This window comes from Xyrauchen texanus, chromosome 15 (genome assembly GCF_025860055.1).
Source record: "Xyrauchen texanus isolate HMW12.3.18 chromosome 15, RBS_HiC_50CHRs, whole genome shotgun sequence".
NCBI classification, from domain to species: domain Eukaryota; kingdom Metazoa; phylum Chordata; class Actinopteri; order Cypriniformes; family Catostomidae; genus Xyrauchen; species Xyrauchen texanus.
The window spans coordinates 15,803,106-15,828,661 of NC_068290.1; the positions used below are offsets into that span (position 1 = coordinate 15,803,106).

The window sequence follows — 25,556 nt, forward strand, 5'->3', positions numbered from 1 at the left end:
CTTGGAATAGTAGCTGGGTTCAGTTCTTGGACTCAAAAGCCTTGCTGTGTTGATTTTTCCTGAGGTTCCTCACGCAAGCTCTGCTCACAAATCCACGCTCTTTGCCTAGAGGTCCAGGCTTCTTATACTCAGCCCCAAACATTAGACAACGCTTTTGGAATGTTGAGCCTCTGCACTATTGAGAAATGGGCCTGTCACTCAAACATCTGTCAGGGTCTTGAGAGGTGTTGAATTGAGTGGAATTATGAGGCAGCAAGGGTATATTAGTCTGTAGGTGCAGCTATGATGTGATATGGTTTGATATGAAGGGATTTTAATTACACATGCTTCTAGACAGGGCAAGAAATAATGTAATGGGGTCAGTCTGTGCAGAGAGATGCTCAGTGAGAGATGTGATATTAATAGACATTAATCTGCTCCCTATTTACATGGAGGTATTTGTAAAAAAAAAAAAATGGGAAGGGGATTAACCACAACGTTTCTCAATGGCCTGTCTGGGATTCATGTTTTGTCTTGAGATGACAAAAGGATGGGAGTTGTAATTACAGTAGTCCAATCTTTGGGCTATTTAATCATGTTCTAAAGAATCACAATTAATATGTATATTTCTGCTAGTGAATCAGCCAAACTTGACTATGTTCTAATTTTTTGTCATTACAAAATACTGTTGCTATTCAAAGTTATTTTGTATTGCTGACCAAATCTGGTTTATGAGATTCTTTCCAACTATTGAAGATTTGCCAGGTATGTGGGATGAGGGCGGGGTCTGTGTCTCTCAGAGATGTGAACAGTGGCTAAATGAGCTTATACACTTGGGCGTTATTTTACTCCTGCTATCTCATTCATTTACAGTACATTAGTCATCCCTGTAGCAGTGCTCAGACAGAAAAATACTACATTTACATTTATGCATTTGGCAGATGCTTGACCACAACCACAACACTAGTTGTGGTTTTATCAGCAATTTTAAGACTCTGTTATCTTTGTCCATTTCTACTTCTATTCAATCTGCAAGGCCTCAATCCTTGCCTGACATTCGTTGATGTAGTGCTGTGTTTATTATATTTTGTATGCAGGTCAAAGCATGATTATGTTTCACTGGTCAATTGTTGAGGTCAGTTCTTTGCTCAGTTAAACTAAAAGCAATATCTACATTTCAAATGTATCAGTGAGAAACAGGGCTTTATCAAATCTACATCTAATATTGATTCTGGTGCACATACTGCCTCGAAGACTAACCGCTATTAGTACACAAGAAATTCTTCTATGATTGTATAATGGGACTAACATGTAGAGCTCTTGTTGTCATTAATCACTGATGACACTGGAATTCACATAAGCCAGTAACAAAAGCACATGAAGTGCCATACAGATGATGCATGGCAGTACAAGGTATTGTTATTTATAGTCTCGAAATGGTTGAACATACAAAATAAGTGTTAAAGGTTTAAGCGTAGTAAATATTAATCCTTGAGCTTTACAAAAGAGCGCATTCAATGTTTCACCAATTAACAATAAGTTACTTTAGGACTAGTCCTATTACTGTTTTCAACAAGCTGCATGAGGTAACAAAAAAAACTAGCTCTTTGTCTGAACTTGATTCAATCAAGGACAGTGGTTCCTGTTTGAAGTTTTCTTAACTTAACATTACTATGTAATCTCCAAACAAACACTTTGTGTACATACCTAGTTGAATTGGGTAAATCTACCAAATTACGCATGTCAACGTAACTGAAATAAATCTATACTATTTCTTTATGTACTAAATTACTATTTGATACATTTGAATAAACAATACAATTTTCAAAGCTTAATAACCTGTATTTATTTAATATACTGCAATGATGATACTTCAAAGAACTCCTAACTAATATTTTAATGGCCTGTTTACAAAGTGATATAATGGCCTTTAAAGTTATCTCTTTTGCTTGTGACAAACAAGAAATACAGTATTTAATATGAGAAAATATAATTGCATTCAAATAAACCCATGATGCCCCTCGTAAGTAAGAGAGTTTCTAATGTGTCTAAACGTTGCTATATTATATTTCAACGTATTAGTAATTTCTTAAAAAAAAAAAAAAAGAAAGAGTTGAATCCACAATTTCCCCTAAATATTTCATTTCTTGTACATTGTTTAACTTCTGACCATCAACATAAACATACGGAAAAGCTCTTGGTTTACACATCTTATTAAAATATGTGGTTACAGATTTTTGAGTATTCAATGTAAGATCTGAAGACTTAAGCCAAAGTGAAACTTTGTGCATGATACATGAGAGCTTTGTTGCTACTTGATCAGCATTACTGCATGTGCATATATGACAGTATCATCTGCATACATCAAAAAACTTACATCATCACACACAGAAGGAAGATCATTTATATACAGGCTAAATAACAGTGGCCCCAGTATTGATCCTTGAGGGACTCCAAAATTACACGATTTGAGTTGATATAATGTATTGTTACCACCAACACCAGATTGAGGTCAGGGCTTTTTGATGGCAACTCCAAATCCCTTGACTTTGTTGTCCTTAAGATTTAACTTCCTGGCTGATGTCTTGAGATGTTGCTTCAATATATCCACATATTTCCTTCCTCATGATCCCATCTATTTTGTGAAGTGCACCAGTCCCTCCAGCAGTAAAACACCCCCACAACAAGATGCGGCCACCCCATGCTTCACGATTGGGATGGTGTTCTTTGGCTTGCAAGCCTCACCCTTTTTCCTCCAAACATAACGATGGTTATTAAGGCCAAACAGTTAAATTTTTGTTTCATCAGACCAGAGGACATTTCTCAAAGTAAGATCTTTGTCCCCATGTACACTTGCAAACTGTAGTCTGGCATTTTTATGGTGGTTTTGGAGCAGTGGCTTCTTCCTTGCTGAGCAGCCTTTCAGGTTATGTCGATATATAGATACTTGTCTACTGGTTTCCTCCAGAATCTTCACAAGGACTTTTGCTGTTCTTCTGGGATTTTTTTGCACTTTTCACACCAAACTAAGTTAATCTCTAGGAGACAGAATGTGTCTCCTTCCTGAACGGTATGATGGCTGCATGGTCCCAAGGTGATTATGCATACTATTGTTTGTACAGATGAACGTGGTATTTGAACATGGTAATTAAAATTTAAACAATCTGTCTGTAAACAATTGTTGGAAAAATGACTTGTGTCATGCACAAAGTAGATGTCCTAAATGACTTGCCAAAAACTAGAGTTTTCTAATATGAAATCTGTGGAGTGGTTAAAAAGAAAGTTTTAATGACTTCAACCTAAGTGTATGTAATCTTCTGACTTCAACTGTAAGCTATTAACATTACCACACAAACATTAACTAACAGTAATAACAAAAACAACAGAAATAATGTAATAAAATAATAATTACAAAAAAGTCTACCTCATTATTTATTCATGCTGCAATGCATGCTGGGAGGTGGCAAATCTTTTTCAGTAAACTTTGAGTTGAAATGGCAAATACGATTGTTAATTAAACTTAAGTACAAGTTAAGAGAATCAAACAAGTTGGCATGCAATTTTAGTTTTGTCATCTCAAAGATTGTTGGTACAACTAAACCTTAAAATCAGTTATTAAAGTGTATACATTTGTGTATAAAAATAACAAAACATTAAACACTAACAAGTATCCCCCTTTATATTCATCTTGCACAAAAACACATAAAATAACACTTAACTTTAACATTTATGGTCCCTATCGAGTCCAATGCAAAGCATGCTGGCAAATTAAAGTCCCCTGCCCAGTTTCAGCAATGCTAAATTAACACCACAAAAAGTATTCATGTAGTCCAAACTCAAATGGATTAAGTAAACTTCCATTTAATGGATAGAGCGTGATGAAATCAAGTTGGGTCAAAATGTTCTTGAATTGTGTTGCTTTTGTTTATTTTAATTCCGTAATTTGAACAAGCAGCAAAAATCTTTTTTTTGTGTGCAACATAACACAGAGTTATGCGCAGAGGTTTAACTCTTTACACCATTTATACTTAAATGGTATACATTTGTTAAATTATTTCGATACTTTGGATAAATAATAAAAAGATATACTGTTTTTCAGACAAGCACAATGTAGTACCAAAGTTTTATTTCCAAGAATACAAAAAACATAATTCTTGACTATAATAAAATAATTCCTGAATATAATTATTTTAATAATACACAGTGCTAAGCTCAGTCCATAAATCATGGGATAAAATGTCTTTCAAGTATTTAAAGATAAAATATTTGGAATGCCTGCTCAAAATATGTATTACATTTATAAGTATTATAAGCCAGTAGCCCTTTGAACATCAGTTATAGTATTACACAATGTTGGCATCTGTACTTCCCATTCCATCTGAATATATCCGTCAAATGAAATGTTTGGGGAGAATGCCAAATGCTCATATCTTACAGTATAAGTGCATAAGGCTTGACATGTAACCACGCCATTCCTTTATTGCCAGTCAAAACACATTAATTCTTCATCTTGATGGCTTGTTCTGACCTACGTGTCAGTGGTATAAATCAGATTGTAATACAAGTCAATTTAATTCCTATCACAGATTTACCATGTCTACAATGTGAGGATCAAACTTTGGTTAGTATTTTTTCACATTCTGCCCATTCTTGCCATCCACCTGAATAATGCTGGATGCTACAGGGAGAAAGAGACAATTAGACAACTGAGACCATATAAATAAAACATTCAATGTGAGGGTAGGAACTTGGAGTATCAAAGTTGAAAAGTTTATTCTATTGAAGGGATAGTTCACTCCAAAAGGATATTTTTTCTGCTGTAACACAAAGATTAGAACAATATCTTAGTTCAAATAGGTCCAAAAAGCTTATAAAGGCAGCATAAAATTAATTCATAAGACTCCAGATGTTTAATCCATGTCTTCAGAAGTGATATGATAGGTGAGTGAGAAACAGATCAATATTTAAGTCATTTTTACTATAAATCTCCAATTTCACATTCTTCTTTGTTTTTGGCCATTCACATTCTTTGTGCATATCTACACCTACTGGGCAGGGAGGAGATACAAAGTAAAATAGGATTTAACCTTTTCATGAGTAGGGTGAGGGTCTATTGAGCAGAGTTCTTTTTGCACTGGACACAGCACAGCCAGTAGAGGGGGCAGAGTGTATATGAGCATTTCTTTTTTTCTTTTATTACACTTTTTTATTTCTTGTCATAAAAACAAACAAACTGCTTTTTCACTTAATGTCTCCTTAAGATGATTCGCTTATGTTTTCCTCTTTTGTATGTCGCTTTGGATAAAAGCGTCTGCCAAATGAATAAATGTAAAATGTAAATGTAAAAAAGTACTGTAATATAGTAAACATGTGAACAAATAGGCTATGTCTCCTGTACTGTTTTGGATTTATTTATTTTATAGCTATAAAATGCAAAATGCACAAATAATATCAGCAGTCCAGTTTGTCTATATGCACTGTTTGCTATATCAGACATTGTGTGTGTGTGTGTGTGACAAGCACTAACATAAACAGACTTGGCTGCATGCATTGAATAATCGCGCTCAATCAGCATGTTTTCACTGTGAGTATACAAGTTTTAAATTGTTATCGTGGTGCTTTTGTGATAGTTTGATTGGCTGTTTCAGAAAACAAACATATTATATGGTTGAAAAGACGGTTTGAGTTTCTGTTTGTGTGAATGAAAATCACATCTGCACCTAATCAGCAGGTGTGGCTGCATGCATGTGAAAATCATGTTTATATTTGATGGATGTGCATATACAAACTGTAAACTGTTATCATGGAACTTTGGTGATAATTTGGCTGTTTTTTACAAAATAAACATATTATGTGCTTGAAAAGACTCTTTGCTTGTTTGTTTGACAAATGACAACCGCTACTAATGTAAACAAATGGCAGGAATCGGAGGAAGATTGCGTTTGATATACTGACTGTGCATAAGAGCTGTAAACGTTTTATCATGGTACTTTATTGATGAGTTGGATGTATGTATATAAATACACTTATTTTGTTGTTTAAAAGACTGTATGAGTAACTGTTTGAGCGAATATAAATAAGACACTTGACTAGCGCAGCTTGTGTCGGCGTGAAAGCCGATTTGAATATGGCAGCTTGTAACGTAACTGGCTGATGCAGAAATACATGTGTGACACTACTTTGCGGGACCCAGTTCTTAACTGTCACATATGGATGTATGAAAGGGTAAATATTTACCTGTTTCTCACCCATACACTGGAGTTGTATGGATTACATTTATGCTACCTTCAAAGTTTTGGCCACCATTCACTTGCATTGAATGAACCAACAGAGGTGAGATAATCTTCTAAAAATCTTTCTGTTCTGCAGAAAAATAAGTAATACACATCTGGTCATACACAAGGGTGAATAAATGATGAGAGTATTTACATTTTTGGGTGAATATTCCATTAAATTCCATTAAAATACTGTACCACTTTATTGGCATTGCTACTTCAAAGTTTGATTAAAAACTTAAAAAGTCAACCAGAGAGTGTAAATGCTACAATGTAAAGCTGCCAACGTGATTTCTTCACTGATAAGACAACAAAAGACTTGACTGACAAACATGTTTGCTATGATTATTCTAAAAGATAACACACAATGATAGCTTTACTATCATTTTCTCTTTTTTTATAAATGTTTTATTATTAACTTTTTTCAACAACACAAAGTCAATTGGCACATATTCCAATTTTTTTTTACAGAACAGAGAGAACCCCACACCCCCTTACCACCCCCCCAAATCCAATGGTCCATATCTATTTATTTTAAATTAAACTGTGTGTAAAGAGTCAAAGAACATGTACTAATAAGCATAACTGCTTACTTGGTGTACCCTAAAACCACTGCTGTATCCAGGCAGTTGAACACAATATTTTGGGAGTGTGTTGCATATCTATGCCAAATTTCTCTTTGAACACTTCAGGCTTGAGTTGCAGAGTTCCATTCATCTGTCCCACTTCAGGTGAGAGGAAACATGGAGGTGCATTCAGAAATGAAACACAATCAACATTTACACACCCTCATATTATTCCAAACCTGTATGAGTTTCTTTTGCAGAACACAATGGGAGATGTTTGGTAGAATGCTAGGCACTGTTAGCCTCAGTCACCATTCACTTTCATTGCATCTTTTTTCCCTTACAATGCAAGGAGATGGTGACTGCAGCTGTCAGTACCTAAAATTCCGCTAATTTAGTGTTTTCAATGAAAGAAAGAGGATTTGGAACATATGAGGGTGGGAAAATTATTTTAATTGTGGGTGATGTATCCTTTTAAATATCAAGCACATCCGGAGGACTTGGAAAGGAGGATGCAAGGTGTACATTAATGGACCCAGGAATGTTCCCGTACTCTCAGATTTCTCACAGCTCACGGACGTCTACTTCAGCTGCTCATAGGACTCGCCTGGCTGGCTTGATGCACTGAAATTTCGCAATAGCCCATCGCCTAAACTAATGGCACGGGTGCTACTTGATCATGAGGCACGGGTCTCTGAAAGATAACACAGGCACTTGACCGAAAGGGGCCGTTCTTTTTCTGCTACCTTTGTTTATGCGTCTTTACGAGTTATTATTAAGTGTCTAAATTTTCGCATTTTAGAACAATACATATACTCTCAAACTTTTAGAACAACTTGTACAGCACAAACTTTCCAAAACGTAGGAAAAAGGGTTCAAATATACTGAAATTGGAAGATGTACGTGACAAACGCAAGCCCGCCGTTTTTCATTATCTTTAAATGTCAAGCAGGTAACAACATTCAACAGTGAAAAGTGCATCGCAATATTTGAAACACTCACGCTGTAAGCATCGTAAATGTGTCCAGCATGAACCCGTTGTCGGTAGTCTTGAGACAGGAACACATTTCTGCTGACTAAGACGCGGGGAATACTCCTCGTAAACCGGGGCACGCATTTAACGCCATGCTTGGAATTTACGAGCTGAAAACTGCAAAGTGGTGACGTTCCTTTTCACTTAATTTGTATGTAAATATTGACGAAAACGCAGTGTGAAGGTTACGTGGCTTGCAGCGAAAAAAAAAAACGTACGCATGCGCACAACTTCGGATCACGTCTAGCCTGAAATAGGACAACGCGGCGGTCCCGTCCCATAGACATTCTATGGCGGTCCGCTGTCGAGGAGACAAGAGGCCGTTCTTTTTGAATGGAGGTCTACGGAGGAGATGCATCATTACGCTGAATAAACTGCTTTTGTGAGGAAATAACTCATCACTTAATAAATTGACCGCTTTTCCGCTAATCTTCAACATGTTTTACACTAAATAATCCATTTGGAATTAACTATGTGTGGAGGTTACTACAATAAAATTGCTGATTTATAAGAGAAGTCCCGAAAATCTTGCGACAGGTTAGTGACACTTTACGGCTCGCCTCATTCCTTTGTATGGTGTCCCCAAACGTTGACTCACTGTCGTAACATGCTAGTTGGCCATTACTAGCCGAGATTAAAAGGTTTTACAATAACTTTTTTGCCTTAATATTTTCATTCAGTGTTGTAAAATATTAACTTCTTTCTATTTTGAAACGTGTAAAATTTGGTTTTCATGATGACCAATTTTATTATATCTACAAGAGGCTTACAAACCAGTTCGGCTGCGTTGGTTTTGGCCATACAAGGACCCGTAGTGCGTCTAGGAGCATGCGATGATCACGTGACACATGTCATCCCTGTGATTTCTGTTCTTTACCAAATGCCACAAACTATGCTTACAAAAATAAGAACATGTGTTTCAGGATTATTCGATTTCTGGTTGTTTAAATGTTAGCTCCGAACACGTAAACAACCAAAATATCAACAGTAAATCTACTGTATCTAGAAACTTGGAAGAATAAGTTAGCAGCTCAGCTGTTACACCTGGCCACTTGACAACTGACGTTCACTTACTTGGTTGTGAGTTTGGAGAAGAGGGAAATATACCCGGGGTGAGTCTTGTTTATAACTGTCAGACAAAGACTTTTTGACGCTTGAGCTACTCTTTTTCAATAACCCTGTTCTGTAAATATAGCTAGCTGTTTTATTGCTGGATAAGCGAAGGCCTCCAACCTTGAAACCTGCTGTCAGTCGTTCATGAGTATTATTTCTTTATGCTTTATTGTAACACTTCACAAAACAAGATAATTAAAAGGGAAAAAAGAAAAACAAGCAAAAAACTAAAACATAAATAATTATATACAAACAGGTATTATAACATTCAAAAGCCATAGATACAAGGATGTCTAATATGGTTAAAAGTTCAAGGCTCTAGTCCAGAGTCTTTGTTCCTTACACCCTCCAAAGTTTCAAGGTACTTATAGAGCTCAAACTTAAATTGTCCAAAATGTGGGATTTTCTTTGTCCATCTACATTGATGGATATAATGTTTACCTAAAATAATAAATAGGTTAATTATATAACATATTTTATTTTCTAAGGGTTTATCATAAAACAATGTCAGTCCCATTTATTTCCTTAATAATAACTTAAAAGTTACACCAAAACAATTTAGTACAAGTACAATAAAAGATGCACAATACTATCAATGCTGAAGTTGCAAAACACATATCAAGTCAATATATATTTTAAATCTTCTTATGACGTGATTTACAGGGTTAACCAAACAATCCTTATTGTATTGGTGACACAATATCTCCTAAAGGCCATGAAAACATCCATCCTCCGAAACGTGAATTTCAAAAGATTTTTGCTGGAGTTATCTTTACTGGCTGGCTAATCTGCCTTAGGATACTATTGTTGCATTTATTATCAATAATACTCAAACCATTTAATTTAAAATTAAAATCAACAGTAGGATTCAAATCTGTAATTTCAGAAAAATGCAACACCCGAAGGAGTCCAGATGGAATAGCAACAAAGGCAATTGCGTATTCCTTAGCAGATACTAGAAGTTTATATTTGTTTAAAAATGTATTGTATGAAAGTAGATAACTGTTGGGTTGGAACAGTTGTCTTTATTATTCCAAATCAAACATCTACGAATACAGAAATTGTGTTTATACACCATCAGCTATGATAACAGTGCTTGCCTATGAAAGTTAGACAGTTGAATGGGTATTTTGCTAATGCCAAAGTATGTGTATCAGTGGTTATAGATTAAATAACTCTGACATCATGCCACAGGAAACCGTGCTTCCGTGTTCTTTCGAGCTGCAGATTTCAGTGGTGGAAATACACAGCGCTGTAGTTTTAATAATCTTTTAATATTTATAGAATGTAATAATGTCTGTTAATGTGAATAAAAGTTATTATAAAAGAATTAGGGCTGTTGATCTAAAGTGCAATGCCCCCGGACTAAAATGGAAGATTCCTGAGAAATGCAAGCTTGTAGTACCACCTGTTTACTCCAGGCGGCAGTAAGTGAAACTTCAGCTGTGTGGGCAACGTGCAGTTTATACATTGAAGAAAACAACCTTTTCAGCAGACAGCACTATACATGCATAACGTTCTTGCCTTCAAAACATTTGATGAGTGCAAATCCGAACTAAGGGATCTCATGATGTGTTCTAAGTATTAAACTATATTTAACTTGACACAGTGACCTAAAAATGTTATATTTATGACGCAACGCACCCGAGACGCTACACGAGCATGTCTGACGCAGGTTTCCTTAAACAAGCCCTCATAATGAATCTCGAAGTGATTGACAAATTCACTTGTGAATTTGGATTGCTGTGAAATGTATGCTAATTAATGGCTTATGTTCAATAATATGGTAGTAAACAATAGATTGTATTCTAAAGCTGATTTTTGTATTGTCTTATCAATGATTAACTCTTCTGCCACAAGAATGTAATGTATTTTCATTATCTGAATATTTTTCATTTTGATATATTTTGATATATATCAAAATATATATCAAAATATATATAATTTTTAAATATTTAAAGATAACTATGTATAATTATTTCATCATTATATATTGAATTATTGTTATATGAGGGTCTTTCTCAGCAAATATTTGTATATGCGATTAAATGCAATTAATTAATCGGGACACCATGTAATTAATTTGATTAAAATTGTATTCGATTGACAGCCCTAAAAAGAATATCTATGGTTTACATTAAAAAATTATATGGGTTCTTTTCAAAACAAGTTTAATCTTGGTTCAGTGAGCTTGTTATTATGTCAGACATTTAAAAGGTTGATGATTATACATCCTCACATGTTTAACACACTTCTAAAGCCTAAGAATTTGGGTACTTCGAAATTAAAACTACCATCAGACATATAATATGTGTCTTAACTGATTAAATTATTAACATACAATAAATAATAAAATCTTACAAAAGGATCATATTACATATCAAAACTTAATAACAGCAATTTACGATTGAACAATATTATTTACTGCTTTCAAAATAAATGCGAAGACATTTTAACAGTATGATATTATTTTAGAACAGTAGACCATGCTCTGCAGTGGTGGTGATGGGATTTGTTCCTCCTGGTATATAGTGATCTTGGTCATATAAAATCATCCTCATATTTGACTTCATATCTGTCACAACCACAGCACTTTGTATATTACAAAAAACAGTCATTTGCGATCGGAGGTTGCGAAATTTCTTTGTTTAAAATTTTTTTTTTAAGCCAGCCGCTGCTGCGTATCAGAATTAATAACAATGTCGGTGACCTGTGAAATATCATAATTTATGTAAAATCCTTTTTCCTGATGCAACGATCTGTTTGGAATTTGAAGAAGCCGTAATCTCCAATAATCTGTGGAAAACAGAGTGTTTTAAAGCCACACTCAGCACTTTTTGGACAGTTTCAGCGCAATTTCAGTGAAACGCACATAGACAGCGGTTCTTTTTTGGGCTACAAAAGAACCCGGAAGGGGCGGGGTGGCACGTTTGTTTGTAAACAGTAACTTCATCTATAGCTATTGGCTATAAACTTTATCCTCATTTATAGGGTTCCCAGTTATAGGGTCATGGAAAACCTGTATATATAAGTGGATTTTAAAATCAATATTCCAACCCCGGAAAAGTCTTCTAATGTAAAAATTAATTTAAAATAAATATCTCTAGGTAGGCGCCGCTCTGGGCTTGAAACAGCTGTTTGTGAGTGACATGTCAAGTCAAGTGGTTTTTATTGTAGTTCGACCATATACAGTTAGTACAGTACACAGTGAAACGAGACAACGTTCCTCCAGGACCATGGTGCTACATAAAACAACATAGGACAAACACAGAACCACATGAGACTACACTGACTAAATAACATACCTATATAACGTGCATGTGCAAACGTGTGCAAAAAGTACGGGACAGTACAATAAATTACTAAAAATGAACAGGACAATAGGCACAGTGAGAGACAGTGCAGCGCTGACCAGTACACAGTAGTGCAAAAAGATGACAGTTTCTAAAAATGCCAAATGTAAACATAACATACTATGAGATAGTGTTCTATGCACATAGCAGTTATTGAGGTAGCAGCCAGATATAAAGTTACAATAATTAAAGTGCAACTCAGGACACGTGTGTGTGTCAGTCCAGTCTCTGAGTATTGAGGAGTCTGATGGCTTGGGGAAAGAAGCTGTTATACAGTCTGTCCGTGAAGGCACGAATGTTTCGGTACCTTTTGCCAGATGGCAGGAGGGTGAAGAGTTTGTGTGAGGGGTGTGTAGGGTCATCCACAATGCTGGTTGCTTTGCGGATACAGTGTTTTTTGTAAATGTCTTTGATGGAGGGAAAGAGACCCCGATGATCTTCTCAGCTGTCCTCACTATCCTCTGCAGGGCTTTGCGGTCTGAAACGGTGCAAGTCCCAAACCTGGCAGTGATGCAGCTGCTCAGGATGCTCTCAATAGTCCCTCTATAGAATGTACTGAGGATGGGGGGTGGGAGATGTGGTTTTCTCAGCCTTCGAAGAAAGTAAAGATGCCACTGGGCTTTCTTGGTAATAGAGCTGGTGTTGAGGGACCAGGTGAGGTTCTCCGCCAGGTGAACACCAAGGAATTTGGTGCTCTTGATGATCTCCACAGAGGAGCCATCGATGTTCAGCGGAGAGCGGTCACTCTGTGCTCTCCTAAAGTCAGCAACCATGTCTTTTGTTTTGTCCAAATTCAGAGACAGGTTGTTGGCACTACACCAGTCCGTTAGCCGCTGCACCTCCTCTCTGTATGCTGACTCATTGTTCTTGCTGATGAGACCCACGGTAGTGTCATCGGCGAACTTAATGATGTGGTTCGAGCTGTGCATTGCTGCACAGTTGTGAGTCAGCAGAGTGAACAGCAGTGGACTGAGCACACAGCCCTGGGGGGCCCCAGTGCTCAGTGTGTTGGTGGTGGAGATGCTGTTCCCGATCCGGACTGACTGAGGTCTCCCAGTGAGGAAGTCCAGGATCCAGTGGCAGAGGGAGGTGTCCAGGCCCAGCAGGTTCAGCTTTCCAATCAGGTGCTGAGGAATTTTTCGAAGTTATTAGGCAGAGTCTTGGGTCCTCAGCAGTGCACGCATCTCCGCAGTTATCCACGGTTTCTGGTTGGAGAGTGTGGTGATGGTCTTAGAGAAGGTGACATCATCAATGCACTTGCTGATGTAGCTGGTAGAGTCGCCATATGTTGCAGCCTCCCTGAACATGTGCCAGTCAGTACACTAAAAACAGTCCTGAAGAGCAGAGATGGCTCCTGCTGGCCAGGTTTTCACCTGCTTCTGGAGCAGTGTTTTGCGTCTGACGAGCGGTCTGTATGCTGGAATTAGCATAATGTGGTCCGAGAAGCTGAGGTGGGGGCGGGGCTCCGCCCGGTACACGCCTGGGATGTTTGTGGATGTTTGTGAAATGTCAATAACTGACATTTAAGGTCCTTCTCTAGTAATAATGAATTACTGGAAAGGTATTGGAAATTAATTTGTTAAAAGGTGTGGGATCCCTGCTCTTATTGATTTGTCGGTTCAAGATGAAGAACTTTTGTCAGGATGCTTACTATTCTAAACCATTAGTCTATAAACAGGGTTGGGAGGGTTAATTTTTAAATGTATTCCACTACAGATTACAGAATACCTGCTGTAAAATGTAATTTGTAAAGTGTTCCATTAGATTACTCAAGGTCAGTAACATATTCTAAATACTTTGGACTACTTCTTCAGCACTGGTAAAATTTGTAATTTGGTAATTGGTAATTTGTTTTGTCTATAAAAACTCTGCCAGTACAGTAAGACAAAATGCACATGTTAAAAATGCATTCTCTGAAAAACCTAAATATCTTATGCAGTGTTATTTATAAAACATGAAAATTCGAATTGATCTTGTTTTAAGAATTTTTTGATATTTTTACAGGAAAACAATAAAAAAATTATTATGAAGGATACTATTTTTGCCCTTATTTGAAAGGTCTTACTAGAAAAAAAAATTATGATCCTACATGAATTTTCTTGATTTAAAAATATGATCGTGTCTGGTAACATGTTCATATAAATGGCTAGAAATAGCATTTTAGCTTAACGTAAAGCTGACAATTTACACAAGGTTTATTTCTATTTCTTCTGCTCCAAACTTCTCTGTCTGCTTGTATGAATGTAACACATCAAGTGTTTCACCACTGTTCAAATGCACTTTGGATTGCATCATTTATATGTATAAATGTTTTCCATCTGAAAGGACTAAATATTAAATGAAACAAATTACAATGCAAAGTAATCTCTTCAGTAATCAAAATACATTTGAATGTAACTGTATTCTAATTACCGATTATTTAAATTGTAACTGTAGTGGAATACAGTTACTTATAGTTTGTATTTTAAATACATACTCCCGTTACATGTATTCCGTTGCTACACAACCCTGTCTATAAAGTTAATTTGTTACAGTATATGTGTGATTTAGCCAGAACTTGCACTGCTTTTTTCAGTCCGGTGAGGTAACTCAACTCTGTTTAGATATGAAGAAGTACTCTACAACTGTTATATTGTATATTTTGTTCAGAGGTTTCATCAAACATGGATCAGATTAGGGTTAGTCTTGCAGCTAGATGCAGATATGTCATATTCTGTAGTGTTACTAAGAGGCTCTCTGTTGTGTTTACTAATTTACAGTTGAAGTCATTAGTTGACATACACTTAGGTTGAAGTCAGTAAAACTATTTTTTTAACCACTCCACAGATTTCATATTAGCAAACTATAGTTTTAGCAAGTCGTTTAGGACTTTGTGCAGTCATTTTTCCAAAAATTGTTTACAGACAGATTGTTTCACTTTTAACTCGTTCCCCGCCAGCGTTTTTAAAAAAAGTTGCCAGCCACCGCCAGGGTTTTTGACGATTTTCGCTAAACTTTAATGGCCCGCAGAATATTTTGTTCCATGAATATATGAAGATGCTATATATCAAAATAAAGATCTGAGCCTCTGCTTTTAGGCAAAAAAACCGATTTTATTTTATCTTCATTTGTTCTTTTTTTATTGCCACTTGAACAGAGGTAGGTTTTGTCAAAAACATTTCGGACAAAAAGCTTAGAAAAAGGCATTTTTATCAAACAAGTGCTTTAGTATTAGTATGGTGTTCCACTTCTTCACGTTTGAGACGATCGCAGTCTGTTTCTTTGATCAAAGAGTTGCGTACTCTTTCAAAACATGCGCGCGGGTCTTCCTTACCGTATACCACCTAAAACACGGATACCCGGAAAATTCCGTGTTTGGCGGGGAAAGAGTTAATTGATTATATCACAATACAAGTGGCTCAGAAGTTTACATACAATAAGTTAACTGTGCCTTTAAGCAGCTTGGAAAATTCCTGAAAATGATATTAATCCTTTAGTCAATTAGCCAATTATTTTCTGATAGGCTAATTGAAGGCAATTGGAGGTGTACCTGTGGATGTATTTTAAGGCCTACCTTCAAACTCGGTGCCTCTTTCCTTGACATAATGGGAAAATCAAAAGAAATCAGATAAGTCCCTAGAAAACAAATTGTGGACATCCACAAGTCTGGTTCATCCTTGGGAGCAATTTCCAAATGCCTGAAGGTACCACATTGATCTGTACAAACAATAGTACGTATAAACACCATGGTACCAAGCAGCCATCATACTGCTCAGGAAGGAGACACATTCTGTCTCCTAGAGATGAATGTTTTTTGGCAAAAAGTGCAAATCAATCCCAGAACAACAGCAAAGAACCTTGTGAAATGCTGGAGGAAACCGGTAGACAACTATCTATATCCACAGTCAAATGAGTCCTATATCAATATAACCTGAAAGGCTGCTCAGAAAGTCACTGTTCCAAAACCACCATAAAAAAAGCCAAACTATATTTTGCAAGTGCACATATTTACAAAGATCTTACTTTTTGGAGAAATGTACTCTCATCTGATGAAACAAAATGGCCATAAGGACCATCATTATGTTTGGAGGAAAAAGGGTGAGGCTTGAAAGCCGAAGACCACCATCCCAACTGTGAAGCATGGGGATGTTAGCATCATGTTGTGGGGGTGCTTTGCTGCAGGAGGGACTGGTGCACTTCACAAAATAGATGGCATCATGAGGAAGGAATGGATCTTACAAATGGACAATGACCCCAAGCTTACCTCCAAGTTGTGGTTAAATGGCTTAAGGACAACAAAGTCAAGGTATTGGAGTGGCCATCACAATGCCCTGACCTCAATCCAATAGAAATTTGTGAGCAGAACTGAAAAAGCATGTGCGAACAAGGATACCTACAAACCCGTCTCTGTTACACCAGTTCTGTCTGGAGGAATGGGTCAAAATTCCTGCAACTTATTGTGAGAAGCTTGTGGAAGGCTACCCAATACGTTTGACCCAATTTAAAGACAGTGCTATCAAATACTAACAAAGTGTATGTAAACTTCTGACCCACTGGGAATGTGATGAAAGAAAAAAGCTGAAATAAATAATTATCTACTATTATTCTGACATTTACAGTTACCTCCGCTTCTGAGACTGTCAATCTGCGCATCTTAACACTTGGCTCGTTGTGCATGACACCGCGGAGACTCTGCATGTGGAGTCTCATGCTACTCTCCACGAGCCTCACACAACTTACCACGCACCCCATTGAGAGTGAGAACCACTAATTGCGAACACGAGGAGGTTACCCCTTGTGACTCTACCCTCCCTAGCAACCGGGCCAATTTGGTTGCTTAGGAGACCTGGCTGGATTCACTCAACACACCCTGGATTCAAACTCACGACTCCAGGGGTGGCAGTAAGCGTCAATAATCGCTGAGCTACCCAGGCCCCCAACTTTTCACATTCTTAAAATAAAGTAGTGATCCTAACTGACCTAAGACAGGGAATGTTTTCTACGATTAAATGTCAGGAATTGTGAAAGACTTGAGTTTAAATGTATTTGGCTAAGGTATATGTAAACTTCTGACCTCAACTGTATATACCATTGAGTACAAAGCATGTGGTGCTATTTTGTCCTTTTTGATAATTCATGAGTTTACAATCTTAATAATTGTGCCTGGCTTCACAAGAACACAATAATCTCACATTTAAATGAGCTGTTACTAAATAATCAAAATCTATTTTGTTTTACAAATGTTACCACACAACAATTTGTTAGGAAAAGACTAATTAGCGGCAAATATATTTTGTGTAGTCTGTATCTAAACTGTGCATTAAACTTCTTGATTGTATGCATACAGTGTCAAGAAAAAGTATGTGAACCCTTTGGAATTACTTGCATTTATGTATAGGCCTAAATATGTCTTAAAATCTGCTTTGATCTTTATCTAAATTACAGTAATGAACAAACACAATCTGTTTTAGCTAATGACACAAAAATTATTGTATTTTTATTGTACTAGTGAATACATCATTCAAACATTCACATTATAGGTTGGAAAAGTATGAGAACCACTAGGCTTATGCCGTCAACAAAAACTAATTAGAGGCAGGAGTTGTGAAACCTGGCATCCAATGAATGAAATTAGATTGGATGTGTGGGTTACAGCTACTTTGACTTATAAAAAACATTTTGAGTTAGCTATTATCAATAAGTATCTGCTGACATGGACCATGCCTTACAAAAAAGAGATCTCAGAAGACCTGTCCACAACACTACTGGGAAAATATTTAATGGACTGATGAAGCTAAGGTTGAATTGTTTGGGATGAATACACAGCACTACATATGGCGTAAAAAAAGGCATCGCATACCAACATGAAAACAGCATCCCAACAATGAAGTACGATGGAGGGAGCATTGTGAGATTTGCTGCTCCGGGGCCTGGACCACTTTCTATCATTGAGGGGAAAATGAATTCTCAAGCAGGACAATGACCTAAACATCAAAGTAAATTCACTACAGAATGGTTTCAAAAAAGAAAATCCAGTCAGAGCCCAGACCTTAGATGTGGTATACCCTATAGATATGCTGTAAAATTACCTCAAGACAGTCGTTCTCACCAGATATCCTAAGAATATGGCTGAACAGAAGCAGTTCTGTGAGGAAGAATTGTGTAATATTCCTTTTAAACTTTGTGCAGGTAATTTTGTGTTTGTCTATACTTATGAGTTGAGATCACATTTTATGACCAATTAATGCAGAATACCAGCTAATTACAAAGGATTCACATACTTTTTCTTGCCACTGTATGTCTTGTTTGAAAATATTGAGAATATTAGGCTATACTCTAAACTGTACTATGAACTCTACTTAGTGAGTGACTTTTTTCCTAGATACAAATGCGGCTGAAAGACCCCTTCTCTTTAAAAACGGCAGACATGACCAAGCGGTCTAACAAGCCAAAGAAGCCTTGCGATGAAGACTCGTCCGATGAGGTTGGCGGTAAGGCAAGGTTTTAAAGTCATTTCTCATGCATATACATTTTATGGTACATTTGAATCACAGAGAAGCATCCAAAGTAGTGTTGTCAAAAGTACCATGTAACAGTTCAGAGGGGGGTAAGGAGGAGGTGGGAACCGGCTGAAAAATAAACATAAACATTAATTATATAAATGAACTTAAAACAACATAAAACATAAGGACACAGACACACATGCAGCACGGCTACGTGCGTCTCTCTCGAACTGGTGCCTCCGGCTCCCCTTTATCTTGCTCTCCTGCTGATCAGCTGATTCAGCACCGGCTGGTACTATCACGGCCCGGCCACACCCTCCTCCTCATCACATACCGGTACTTTGGTACCAAGTCCATACTAAAATAGAAAATATTTAATTATACCAGTGTTTCTGCAGTACCGAGCACCGACTCTAACCGTACCAGTGTGCAAAATGACTGACACACAACTGCTTTAAAATGCTCACAGGCTTATTTTGAAAATGTGCTCTGTTAATCCTTTTACACTGAAATGGACAATTAATCCAAGTGACATGTCCTAGTGAGTTTTATTAAACTGCTGAAGGCTACAATCTTGGCGTGGATGAGCTGCGTACTTTAAATTAATGTATAAATCCGACCGCTCAAACACTAGAAACTCCACAGATATTGAGAATTGTTCACATTATTTGAGATGACAGAGCAGAGCACTACTCTACTGTGAACCATGCAGCACATATAAACTATATATTTATATAATGAAATCACATGTATACCGTATAATTAATATAGCATTAAAAACAACAGAGCTGACCAAAGTGCTTCACAATAATACAATTTAAAATATAACATTTGAAAATTACCACATACACAAACACCAGTAGTCTAAAATACAAACTGTGTCCTACATTTCATTTGTCATACTCAGAGGACAGTGTAAACAGATGAGATTTCAGACATGACTTAAAAGTCTTCAATGATCATACTGGACCATGTTTATCTTGAAAAGTAAAGCTTCCAGCAAAGAAACACATGTCATAATAAAAGCACGATTCAAAATAAAACTTGATGCTTGAAATTGAAGAAATTTAATAAAAAATTGAATTAAAATATATTACAACTTTATTGTCAAATGTAATATATGTAATGATAATATTAATAATACAAATAATTAATAAATGTATCACAAGCAAGGCAGCTGTTGAATAAAAGCAAATGCAATTACATGTTAAAAAGTTCTTTTTTCTCTTATAAAAGTTTTAAGAATTAATGATTAGACACCATTTTGATGATTAAATTAAATTAAACTTTAAATCATGTTCTGGAAAATAGTAATAGTTATTAAATTATATTTATTAAAATCAACAGCACATTATCATATTAGCATATTTTTGTTGTGGTATCGAAATGGGTATCAAGAACTGTGAAATTTCACTGGTATCGGTCCGACTACTGAATGTTTGGTACTGTGACAACACCAAAGACATTAAAAGATAATGCATGCTATTCCCCAGTTATAACACTGATAATTTACTTTCAGATTATGTGTAATGGAGTTGTTGTTCTTGTGGCTTCTAGGGCTGACATGCCAGCATGTGAGCAGAGCTGTGGACCTCAGCTCAGTGAAGAAGGCTGTGACAGGCAGTCTGTGGTCAGTGTGCTGCGAATGCATTAAAGAAAGGAAAATGTTCGAGGGGGAATCAGAAGAAGCACATGACATTTTTGTGTGCCTTAAGTGTGGGTTCCAGGTAAGATTGTCTTACTTTGATGGACTTCAGATGTGTTTTTTGATGAATTAGGGATGGGCATTTTGTGAACTTAAGTACTCGAAGTAATTACTTCAAGTACTTGTTGAGTACTCGAGGGATGGGGGGCATTTACATCATTTTCATACTGTATACACTCACTGAGCACTTTATTAGGAACATTATGATCCTAATAAAGTGCCAGACATGGTCTTCTGCTGTTGTTGCCCATCCGCATCAAGGTTCAATGTGTTGTGCATTCTGAGATGCTATTCTGTTTTCTACAATTTTACAGAGTAGTTATCTGTGCTACAGTAGCTTATCTGTCAGCTCGAACCAGTCTGCCTATTCTCCATTGACCTCTCTCATCAACAAGGTGTTTCTGTCCGTAAAACTGCTGCTCACTGGATATGTTTTGTTTTGGCACCATTCTGAGTAAACTCTAGAGACTTGTGAGTGAAAATCCCAGGAGATCAGCAGTTACAGAAATACTCAATTCAGCCCGTCTGGCACCAACAATCATGTGATGGTCGAAATCACTGAGATCACATTCTTTCCCCATTCTGATGGTTAATGTGAACATTAACTGAAGCTCCTGACCATATCTGTGAGATTTTATGCGTCGCACTTCTGCCACATGATTAGCTGATTAGGTAATCGCATGAATAAGTAAATGTACAAATGTTTCTAATAAAGTGCTCAGTGAGTATGTATGTCAGACAAAAGCCTTTGGCTGCTGCATAGTGTCTTGTTGTTCCAGTGTCTTGCCTATTCAATGTTATAAGCTTTTATTATGTAATCTGTTACAGAAAGTACAAAAGATGGCATAATCTAAATATAATCATCATATTTTGTTCGCTGGCCAACTCAATGAAAAATGGTCAGAAAGCATGTTTGCTCTATCTTCATTCATCATTACCATAGTAATCTTAGTAAACGTGCACCACTGTTGTCATCACTGCTGGCTGAACCGTGTATTTGCAAATATTCATTATCTGTTAAAAAAATTTTTTGGCTTGACTGAAAACCATTGTGTTTTTAATACACCATGTGAAGTTGAAAATTATTTTAAAGACCCTGCATTCTGTTCTAGTCTTTGGGGCTGCGGCTGAAAAATGGGAGAACCATGGCATTGTTCTTTCCCTGCTTTCCGCGACCCAGTCCAAATAGACCCGTGACCCAATTTTGGATCATGATCCACCACTTTGGAAACTCTGCTTTAGGCTATACCACATAATATTTGGGAGTACAGAATTGCTAAAAAATGTACACCAAATCTCACCCACATCTTGGTCCGAGTAAAAAAAAATTATCCTGATGAAAGAATAGATGGTAACCTTGCTGTTGTGTTTCACCCTTTCAGGGCTGTAACCTTGCAGAAACTCAGCATTCCACAAAACACCAGCAAGCTCATCACTCTGACTCTCACTGTATCACCATCAGCCTCAGTACATGGAAGGCCTGGTAAGATGAAATTGATGATACTGTATCAGTTTACGATCACCAAATAGACCATCTAGTCTAGGAATAAATGTAATTGAAACATCAGATGATGGTCATTCAGCTGCCATTTGATCTCTTTAACAGGTGCTTTGAATGTAAGGAAGAGCTCTCAACTCACTGCAATAAAAAGTCCCTAGCTAAGACTCTGGACTTCCTGCAGAAGCACTCAGCAAAGGCCACCTCAGGTAGTTCTTAATCCACAGCAAAACAAGACAAAATGTGGAAAACACAATCTGTTCTTTGTTAGGGCTGATTCTTTTCTGTAAATCTCTGATTTTTTTTTTTAGAGCTTTTGGTTGGTCAGATTTGAGCTGGGGTTTCTTTCATACAGCTCTTTTTCAGGCCTCTCATTGGTTCTCTGCATACAGCACTGCATTGTTGGCACATTGACGTCTTTTAGCCACTAACATTTGACCTGGGATTACTAGTTTTTACGTTTCCATATACAATTTTATCATGCAGTCTTTAGGCAACCTGAATTCACTGCAATGATTTTCATTGACAAAAATCTGCTGGGTTCCCCTCAATGTGCTCTCCTGTATGCAGTTCAGTAACATTTTATTTGTTTAGTGCTTTTCAAAATCAGAATGAGTTTTACTGTCAAGTATGCTTACACACATACACAAGGAATTTTTCGTGGTGACAGAAGCTTCCGGTGTAAAGAGAAATGCAGACATCATGCATACTGTTCCAAAGCAGCTTTACTAAAAATAGTGCCTTACAACCCCCAGTAAGCAAGCCAAAGGTGACAATGGAAAGCTCTAATATTTAAGTTGGATGAAGAAGAAACCTTGAGAAGAGCCAAGACCCATGCCTGGCATGTTTAAACTATTTTTTATAAACATAGATACTCTTTATTCATCTTATTTGGACAGATACCATCCAGTCACAGAATATTTATGATAATATTGTCTAATTAATTTATTAAGTTAAATGTAATTATGAAAAAAAAAAAAAATGAGTCCAGCTTGTGACAATAGTATCCTGTGCATTTTTAAAAACTGCAATAATAATAAAGAGCTCAGCAAATACGCGCTACAGTGACACCCTGAGTTTAGCTTTGGCTTGCCTTTGACAAATAATGTATTAAACTCTGATACTGGAATCACAAGTTATTGATTCAGTCTTTAGCTCCTACTCTGTTTGTTTCTGTGCTATAATTGTCTGACATTTCTGCCAAAGCTTCTTGGCTCCACCTAGAGTTCCAGCAGTTTTACTACCTTGGACAAAATGATGGGATTCTTCTGCTTCTCTGCATAATTGATATAACAGAGTTTACTATTTAGAGCACAATGGCTGATAGACTGGATTTTTACATTTTGTTTTAGATATTTCTGAGTGCTAAGCCACAAACCATCACCATTATTGCCCTTAAACAAGGCACTTAATCTCTGATTGCTTGAGTGGGACTGTCTCTGTAAAAGGTGTACAATATTCTTACACAGGCATTGTTGTACAGTATTCTTACACAGGCAGTGTACTTACACAGGCATTGCTTTGTACTTTTAAAATAATTATATTTTATACAATTGAACATATAGGAACACACAGTTTTATATTTTAAAACTCATAAATTGTATCAAAGCACAACACACTACAGTACGTCCTCTGCTACAACTGGTTTTACTTGCGAAATATTAGAGCCTAGTATGAGAACCTATTTACTATGAGTTCCAACCCTGTTTCTACATTCAGTGGGTAAGATTCATTGTTACCAGGGATGTTAGATTCAAGCATGGCATGGTTAACTGCATTATAGGAAGTTTATTCAGATTTTTCCATTTTCTCCCTTTGATTTAGGTCTTATTAGGGGTTATTAATTGGATGAATCTCACAAAATGTTAAAAATGTTTCCACAACATATTTCACCTCACCAGAAAATGAAGCCTATTTTTGGGGCCATTAAGAATTTTTTGCTTTGCAACATTACTTTCATGATAGTTACGGACATTGATAAGTATTTAGAATAACATTATTGTAATCAGAATATAATGAGAATTACCAATTTTACCAACATGTGAGGTGTCTCAAACTAGAGACTCTGATGTACTTATCCTCTTGTTTAGCTGTATCTGGACCTTCCACTTCTCTTTCTGTCCTTGTTAGAGCCAGTTGTCCTTTATCTTTGAAGACTGTAGTGAACACCTTTGTATGAAATCTTCAGTTTTTTGGCAATTTCAAGCATTGCATAGCCTTCATTCCTCAAAACAATGATTGACTGATGAGTTTCTAGAGAAAGCTGTTTCTTTTTTGCCATTTGTGACCTTATATTTACCTGAAGACATGCCAGTCTATTGCATACTTTGGTAACTCAAAAACAAACACAAAGACAATGGTAAGCTTAATTTAATAAAACAAATAGCTTTAATTTGTGTTTGATATAATGGCAAGTGATTTTCTAGTACAAAATTAGCAATTTATCATGATTACTCAAGGACATGGTGTTGGAGTGATGGCTGCTTGAAACGGGTCCTGTCTAGATTTAATCAAAAATGACTTTTTTCAAATAGTGATGGCGTGTTTTTTTTACATCAGTAATGTCCTGACTATACTTTGTAATCAGTTGAATGACACTTTGGTGCATTAAAGTACCAATTTCCTTGCAAAATAGAAAAATCTGTACATTATTCCAAACATTTGGCCGTCAGTGCATATATGTTTTTTTATTTAGACTTTGGAGTGAATTAATTTTTTCTGGTTTTGTGGTTCTGGTTCACTCAATAAACTTGTAAGGCCTGGTTTAGTTATGAGAACCTGCAGCAGTAGAATTGAGTATGAACATTATGATGTGGAGGGATTGTTTTGAAGACACCACCTTAATTACATTCAGTAGCTGAATCACTCGCTCACAGTCTTGTGTCATTGTGCTACAGTAGCAGATGAGCATGTCAGCTTTATTCTCTTTATTCAAGTTTCAATTAAGTGCCATGCATGAAAAGGCAGCTGGTTTTTACTGGTATGGAAGATTAGAAATCTCATCCAAAGGAATGTAAGTATAACCAAACTTAATTTAATTTTGTTTTTAAAGCGGCAATGTGTAATTTCTGCTGCACTAGCATCACCAAATGGAATGCAACTATAATGACTGTTTCCGAAATCTCACCCTGATTTACATTGTTCACCAAACAGTCATGCCCCAAACTCATGCCATTATTTGAGACAGTGTTACTATATCAAGATGCTCAAACAAACAGTGCAACATTAGAAGCGCCACAGAGCCACAACATTCAAACTTTTAAATGAAAGAAATCAGCCTGCAATTTGTGTTGTGCTCACAGGGACACCGGTTCGAATCTGTTCTTCATTCTGTTCGATCCCATTCCCCCTCTCTCTCCCCTTACTGTTTTTTAAATTATAGGGGGAAAGCCTGTGTTAAATTATGAAAATATTTTTAATTGAAATTAAACACAGGGAGAGATTATTATGCTTTCACAATAAATGTGGAAGTCTTGAGATTTTATTCATTTTGTAAAATTCTTGTTTTTCTTAGTGCTCAACACAGCTTTCACATAGCAAAGAAATATGATA

General features: G+C 36.5%; 1 protein-coding gene across 3 annotated transcripts in view; it reads left to right on the plus strand.

Annotated features, from left to right (window-relative positions):
- The first annotated feature begins 8,163 nt into the window (after window positions 1–8,163).
- The window catches only part of LOC127655893 (ubiquitin carboxyl-terminal hydrolase 45-like), a 67,188-nt gene continuing 49,795 nt past the window's right edge, over window positions 8,164–25,556 (plus strand). Inside the window, exons 1-5 of one of the 3 annotated variants that reach the window (XM_052143937.1) lie at window positions 8,164–8,235; window positions 18,681–18,789; window positions 20,359–20,528; window positions 21,889–21,989; window positions 22,113–22,213. In XM_052143937.1, the coding sequence (XP_051999897.1) occupies window positions 18,687–18,789; window positions 20,359–20,528; window positions 21,889–21,989; window positions 22,113–22,213 (475 nt within the window). In that variant the 5' untranslated portion in view covers window positions 8,164–8,235; window positions 18,681–18,686. Of the gene's footprint in view, window positions 8,236–8,259; window positions 8,391–8,689; window positions 8,966–18,680; window positions 18,790–20,358; window positions 20,529–21,888; window positions 21,990–22,112; window positions 22,214–25,556 lie in introns of those variants that run through there. The other 2 variants (XM_052143936.1, XM_052143935.1) reach the window with 2 other exon arrangements.